Genomic DNA, 7,757 nt, shown 5'->3' on the forward strand with positions numbered 1-7,757 from the left:
GCATGAGTTCGTGTGGTGTTCAGAAAACATTCCCAGATTACCTTGATTAATTTCACTTTGTCTTGTGAAAGCGTGCAGGTATGATTGATTCATTGATTCTATAATTAGAAAGGATAGAAATAAAACATTTCCTTTTGGATTGCATCAGAAAATGATTTGCTTGAAAGGGAAAACGGCTAGACGTACTTTAAATTTAGCTTCCTTTTAATCATACCAAAAATTAAATAGCCTGTTTCACACCATGAACAAGATACTTCTATGTGTAAACAACAAATAGAAACCTCCCATAGTGTGTGTATGTCTGTATGTTTGTGTGTATGTGTGTTAATCCTTACTTGATTGCATGACAAGTAAAGCTAATTTAAGAACGCACATTTAAAAAATAGAGTTTTCATTTTAGTTTTATTGTAGTGAGTAGTTTTAATTTTCTTGAAAGGCACCCAAGAATAATTACTTTTGTGAACCAAAAATATATAAAACTGTACAGAATAAATATTTCATAGAAATCTAACTATACCTTCTTGTAAAATAAAGCTACATTGTCCCTCTCTTGAGGCAACTTAAACCACTTACCTTTAGAAGTGCCTTTTGCTACTGATTTATGGCATCTATCAATATACATCAATAAAAATAAAATAATTTTTCCTATTTACTTTACAACTGTGAATTACTTGCCACAAGAAATGTATTTCTATCATGGTCATTCAAATTTACAAAGAATTAAGCCTATGAAATAAAGCAAACCCAATAGATTCTCTAGTCATATTTACAGCAGAATCTCAGTAGCATTTTTAAAATATCCCTAGAAGAAGAATTAAACTTTGAACATAAATGACATACTTTAGTTCACAGCAGCACTGATATTAAAATTATCTACACAAAATGTGTAGAAAACCCCCCAAAATATGCTTATTTATTCCACCTGAACTATTAATCATTTTAACTTTTTAAACTTAGAATGCACGAGAGTGGCATTTGTTTAAGCTCAAATGCTCAAAGTTTTGAGCCACCCATGACCTATGTAATTACAACCTTTATATTTTTTCTTTACTGTTTGTAATTTGTAATTGTCAAGTTCCAGTTTCTTTTGCATTTATTGCAAGAAAGTTAGGTATGTTTGACAATATACATTTTTGAAGTACATACTGGTTATAAACAATGTATTCCTTACATATTATAACTACATATACAGGTATGGTTTTTAAATGATGAAATCCAATTGTAATTAATCTATAGGGAAAGCAATTCAAGAAAATTCGGGATACTTAAATGTTCAACCTTTTTAGATGTGCAAGAGGACTCCTATGAGACACTTTTCAGTATATGGAGAAATATTACTATAACCCTTGAATGATTTACATGCAAGGATTTATTTTATTTGGGACAGACTGAATTGCCTGAAGATAATGCCATGGCTTCTCCCAATGATCCCTGAGTTTATTTTTCTTCCTTTTTTTCCCCCGTAGTTTACTACTGTGCTTAAGTTCTGATTGATGACACACTCATGTAAGGCACTTATTTACAAGGTATGGACTTTAAACAGAATCATAGCATTTCTGTGAAAGCCCTCAAACTCTCCATCTATGTTTGCTGCTCCAGGACTTCTAAATAGTCAGGTTCAGCATGTAAATTAGCTTTGAGTTCAAAATACTCATTTTTCGTCTGTTCCACTAATACCTTCCTTGGACGTGAGTACATTAATGTTTCCATTAATTTCAGTTCTTCGTGGGCTCCTGGATAATGTGCCTCCATATCAGGCTGGAGCTGAGCAATGTTTTTCCTTAGGTATTCTGTGATTCCCAGTTGCTGAAGTTCCCTTTCTTTTTCTAAAATGTTTCTATACAGTGAACTGGCATCTTGGAAGGATAAAAATTCTGTCGATTGGTTCGTGGTTTTGTATTTCATATTGGACCCTGTGAGTGGTGAATGATTTTCCCGTTCCAAAAGACTTCTTTGGAGATGTTTTGCGTCACTTCCTTCTTTCTCATTCCCCTCTTCTTCCTCTTCCAAATGCTTTGGACCAAAGGAGGGACTTCTATAGACATGAACCATGGGGCTCACCATGTGCTGTTCATAGAGAGAGGCAGAGGGTCTTTCAGTAGTGTGATGAGTGGTTTTATGGCCATACATGCTGTACTGAAGATGCACGGGACTGTTGTCCCTCATTTGCTCATCTACTTGTTTCTTTTTGTATCTTCTCCTGCGGTGAAGAACAAGAACCACTATCCCTGCAGCACAGAACACAATAGTGATGAACACAATCAGAAGTCCCAATATTAGAACAGACAGTGGCACAGCATCTGTAAGAGACCGTAAAATAGTATCGGCCGTATTCGTTGTTGTTGTAGGAGTGGTGACAATAATGTAACTAGTCTGTGTTGGCATGGATGGGTTATTTACTAAACCTGGACAGAGAAGTTCACTATTTAGGGCTTTTAATTCCTTTTTGTCGAGATGCCCGGGAGAAGTGCAGAGGATGTCATCCGTCACTGTGTTCTTGCTTAGCTTTTGTATCCATTGTTGCAGTCCAACCAGGTCACAGGAGCAGTCCCAGGGGTTATCCTCAAGGTCAATCTGGGTTAGTAAATCAAGATCATCCAAAATATTACTTACAGGTAGATGGGTAAACTGGTTTGTTTTAAGATTTACCTTAGTTAGAGGAACCCCTGAAAAAATATGTGGTGGCAAAACTTGGAGGAGGTTGTTATTTAAGTAGAGGACTTTAAGTTTAGGCATTGGATTAAATGTTTCTGGCAGTATTTCCTTAATGGCATTGTATTCAAGATATAAGTATTCAAGATTATGGAGGCCAAGGAACATGCCTTTACTTAATTTGGTCAGATGGTTACCATTTAGATACAGCTTTTGTAATCTCGTTAGGTTCATAAATGATCCTTCTTCAAGAACTTCAATACGATTGTTTCCCAAGTGAAGCATTTCCAAAGTGAAATATTCCACTAGATCAGACTTCATTAAACTATGAATAATATTTCCCGCTAGAATGAGCTTTCTAGGATTTTGCGGAGGAGGTCTCAGATCTGATAAGCTCTCAATGTTGCGCTCCTGACAATGTATTAGAAGTCCTGATGGGGATAGGACTTTGCAGTTACAAGGAATAGGGCAGTAAGGTCCTGGAAGTTGAGTGGATGGCTTTGTAATATAAGGTATCAAACGTGGTGCTTTGGTGGGTGGTTTTAGAATGGATGTGGTCTTAGTTGACATGCGACTATCATTTATTGAAGATGTTGCTGCCAAATGTAACGATCCTGAAGGATCCTCATGTTCTTCATACACTGGTGGAGTGGGGCAAATGGATTCCTTCTTTAGTCTACTGAGTACACTTCCTTTAAAAAATGGAGGGCTATTGCAGACAACATCACCAATTATAGACTGCGGAGGCATGTTCTCCAACCAAGTTTTTAACTGCAGTAAGTCACAATTGCAGGCCCATTTATTGTCCTCCAACTGAAGATCCAATATTCGGCCAATGTGTTCGAGAAAACCAACATAAGGCAATGTTTGTAACTGATTTCCACGAAGATCTAGATGGGTTAAAGGAACAAATCGGAAGATGTTTGGAGGAAGACTCTCAATAGCATTATCATTTAAAATTAACACTTTGAGTCTGTTGAGCTTGCTAAAGGCACTTGGTTCAATCACTGTGATAAAATTGTTATCGGCTTGCAGGAATTCCAGGTTTTCCAGTCCATGGAAAGTATCCTCTTTAAGAATTTCTAAAGAATTGTGATTGATATGAAGTTGCTTAAGGAGGCCAAGGCCATTAAATGCACCTATCTCAATATCTGCAATATTGTTAAATCCAAGGTGTATTGAAATAGCATTGGTAAGCCCAGAAAAGTCATTTGTGTGAAGCATTGTCAAGCCATTATTTAATAAGCTTAGTTGGAAAGGTCGTGATGGTGGCACACTTATTTCAGATACCGTCTTGATACCTTTTTCTTCACAATTTATTAGCATCGTGCCATCTTTTTCCTCACAATTGCAAAGAGAATCACAAGAGCTTCTGACTGAGAACACTGGAGTTTGGGACTGTAAAGACATACAGGCAAGGAGAGATGAATAAAAGAGAAGAATCCACAGCTTCATGTTGTCATGTGATGAAATCCGATTCTGTAAAATAAAACGCAATAGCAAGGGACTTTAGTGGGCAGAACTGGGGAGGAGATGAAGCTGACATTTTCAAAATAATAGGTCTTTCTCCAAAAAGCAAGTGACTGACTACCATGAAAATATGGGTAACTTACTGCATTCATCGTTTTTTCTTTTTTTTTTCTTCCTAATACTCAGACAGGCAAGTCTGACTGACTTTTAACTTGCATTGTGGTCAAAATATAAAATTTAGGTCAAGGGGAATTTAAAATATTGTATCATAATTTGTGTTCACATCTGATGAATAACCTGCATTTTAACAGATGAGAGAGGTGCTGCCTTAGAGCATTGATACTTCACCATGATGCAAAGTTACATATTTGAAAACTTTTTTTTTTTAACCTTAAGGTACATAAATTTAAGGCTGGAGGATTATCGTATAAGACAAATATGTAGTTGTTAGCCATAAGCATAGAGAACTGTGGGGAATGTAAAAAATGATAAAAAGAGTGTATGTGTGCATATGTGTATGTGTGTCTACATGTCCTCATGTAGCATGCATTGTCTTTCTTTATATTGTTGAACTGTGTGTCACACAATAATATCTAATAACTGTGTCTGTGTTTTAACTTGCTTTGGTTTGGGCTTAAAATTACATCTGTAGTATACATATGTGTGTGTGTGTGTATATATATATATATTTACACACACTAATTTTATTTTTTATTTTGAAAACCTTGAGGAAAATATGTCTTTGATCATGTAATAAAGGATAGTACAATAAGAACTCTTTTAACTATTCAATCTAGGGAAGTTTGTATAAGCGTAATAGTATCAGATATATACACTTAAGAGTGACCATTCAAATTTCACTTAAATCCTTATATTTAATATTGAATTTCTAGAAGCAGTATATTTCTTACTGCTTTTTAATTATGTTATAGATGAGGTTGAAATAATAAAAACTAAAGAAGAAAGATTAATCTTTAATACACATTTCAGGCTGTTGTAAAACAATAAACAATGCTTCATCTAAACTTCTAACAAATGACTTCCTAATGAGGTTTTGAAACAGTCTTTAGGGCACTGAATGTCATCACATAATTAAGCAGCTGGTCTCCTTGATTATAAGACTTTAAGTCACGAACAATGAAGTCTGAAACAAACTGTATCATATTAAACTTTTTGATGGTGTTTCAAATTTGGTAAAAGAAAAAAAAGATGGTTCAGAATAACATCATGTATTCCAATCCTGAAACATGTAACAAATGCATCTGAAACAGCAATTCTTAAAAAAGATTTTGTCCTTTAAATGACAGTTATGCAAGGTAAACATTTGTAGCACTAATGATATCTAATTTTATTTCCTTCCTTTAAATATTATACCTTATATAAACTACATTGAAATATAAACACCACATCTTATGACTATTCAACTTTTCAAAACAGTAATCAGTTTTCATTTTTGTTGTTTGAAATGTGAACAGTAACTGAATCAAATTAAAATTCACAATCAGGTAAAACATACCAGAACCCAATCAACCATCCTGAAAGTAAACTTTCATTCCCAGAAAACATAGTGTTTTATTGAAAACACATATAGTACAAAGTTCCTGAAAGGCAAAAGACAACTAAAGAAACAAAACAACATACTGTGTTTCTATGTGAAGAGAAAGTTAGAAGACTTTATTTTTCTCTAGGGAAATAGGTTGATTTTAAACAGCTTTGTGAGCTGAGGTTATAAACAAGCAGCATGTAATTGGAGTCTTCAACTTGTGGATTAGCTTCCACAAACACTAAAAGTACTTATTCATAAATTACCAAGAGATAATAAGATTTATTTCACCAGGTATAGCATCAGAGAAAATAGCAAATAATTCTTCAGTGATTAAACTCTTGTTATTTTTTAAATCCTATATGAATTTTGTGCTCTTCAAAATGTGCTAGGAAACAGTTTCTCATCTCTTCAGAAACACACACAAATGTGAAAAGTGGTTCTCTACTGACAATATCCGATACAGTGGTAAAGAGGTCAAAAGATACTCACTGACATATTTTCTGAGAATACATATTTTCAAGTCAGAAAATAATATAAGTAGCATACAAAGTGCAAAGAATTCTTCAATATTCTGCTTATATTTGCGATTCAACATTCACACTTGGAAGCGATCCTTCAGAAAGCATACATATTTAGTTTCTAACAACAAACTGCATGTTGTAAAAGAAATAGTGGAATATTATATTTGTTCTTCTCTACAGCCAGCTGTTAGACTAAATGTCTGCTGCTCAGAGAATACAGGCATCTGCTACAGTGTTAGTTGTGCCAGTAAGCAAGAATGAAATTGAGTATCCTCTAATGCAAAGTTGTTTGTTTAAAGGAGGCAAACATACAAATTCAATCACTTTGCTATAATGCAAAAATAAGTATGAGAAAAGCCTGGAAACATTCATCTTACCTGTAAAGCAGAGACTCTTCCTGACGGTATCTGTAACGCACAGCTGGAAGAGGTGTTCAAAGTAATTCAGTTCCTTTATTAAAAAAGAAAACACCAACCACGGTGTACTTTCTTCTCAAATATCACTTTTTGTCAAGTCCCATAGGTTCATAAAGTTAAAACCTCTGGTCAAAGATAGAATACTGAGCAATTCATTGAAAATATTTCAAGCAGAGTGCATACTAGAGCATCCTGAAGCAATTGTCCCTTTTTCCCTCAATTAAAATTCACAGCATACTTCCTAGCTATGCTGACTTTTTTGCATATAGTTAACCATTTGCAAGCTGCTGAATGCAGTAAGTAAACAAGATGTTTAACAGAGCTGGGATTGATCACTCTTGCTTTCTTAGTTTGTAGATCCAAGCTGCAGCAATGTTCTCCTTCCTCCTTTTCTAGTATTTCTTGTTAGCTCAGTTTGTTATTAGTCAGATTGCCAAGGGCTGGGAGGTAGGCGTAAATAAAGAGACTTCTTGGCTTTTGACTCAGCCTGTAAGCCCTTCCCCATCAGAGCGTTTTAATCTGCCAGTGTCATATAACACACGAGACAGCTCCACCTTGGGACTGCTCAACTCCTCCTCTTTCTGCAAATGGTCTTTCCACTCCCTTTCAATACCAAATACAGTGCGAGTGAATTTTGATGGAAATAATAACACGTCGTTTTAAATGCTTAATAGTACATTGTGTTATTATAGCAAGCTAAATAATACGTTATGTTAAATTCTCAACTAACACTGTTTTGTAGTGTTTGCACACATGTGTGCAGGAAACACAAGAATGTCGCCTATAGAGGAGTTGCCTCTTTTTTTTTTTTTTTTTTTTTTAATCTGGTATTTATAGTTGAAATTGTGCACTCACTAGATTGTAAAATGTTAACATGAACAGCTTCCCTGCAATATTTGTATTTTTGTATTCACCATTTAACTTTTTTAAAGCCTTAACTTAGGGACTCTAAGTTTTTACTTCATTATTTCTTTCCCTAGAGCTAATATTCAATAATTAAACTTAGAAATGAAGCTCTTCCAGTTATTTTAATATATTTATTTCGAAGAAAAGCATAATTATTTAAAAATATATTTAAAAATATTTAAACACAAAATAATTATCATTGATCAAGTTCTGTTTATCACTTTCAAAAATATAAAATTATATCTT

At 34.4% G+C, this 7,757-nt stretch overlaps 1 protein-coding gene across 1 annotated transcript; it reads right to left on the bottom strand.

Moving 5' to 3' along the window:
• Positions 1-383: 383 nt before the first annotated feature.
• SLITRK6 (SLIT and NTRK like family member 6) lies at positions 384-7,225 on the bottom strand. The gene is made up of 2 exons (XM_005586081.5): positions 6,567-7,225; positions 384-4,131 (listed from the first exon to the last, which is right to left on the bottom strand). The coding sequence occupies exon 2, from the start codon at positions 4,105-4,107 to the stop codon at positions 1,582-1,584; it is 2,526 nt and encodes an 841-aa protein (XP_005586138.1). The 5' UTR covers positions 4,108-4,131; positions 6,567-7,225; the 3' UTR covers positions 384-1,581.
• Between the last annotated feature and the right edge of the window lie 532 nt (positions 7,226-7,757).

Source organism: Macaca fascicularis, chromosome 17 (assembly GCF_037993035.2).
Source record: "Macaca fascicularis isolate 582-1 chromosome 17, T2T-MFA8v1.1".
Lineage (NCBI taxonomy): Eukaryota > Metazoa > Chordata > Mammalia > Primates > Cercopithecidae > Macaca > Macaca fascicularis.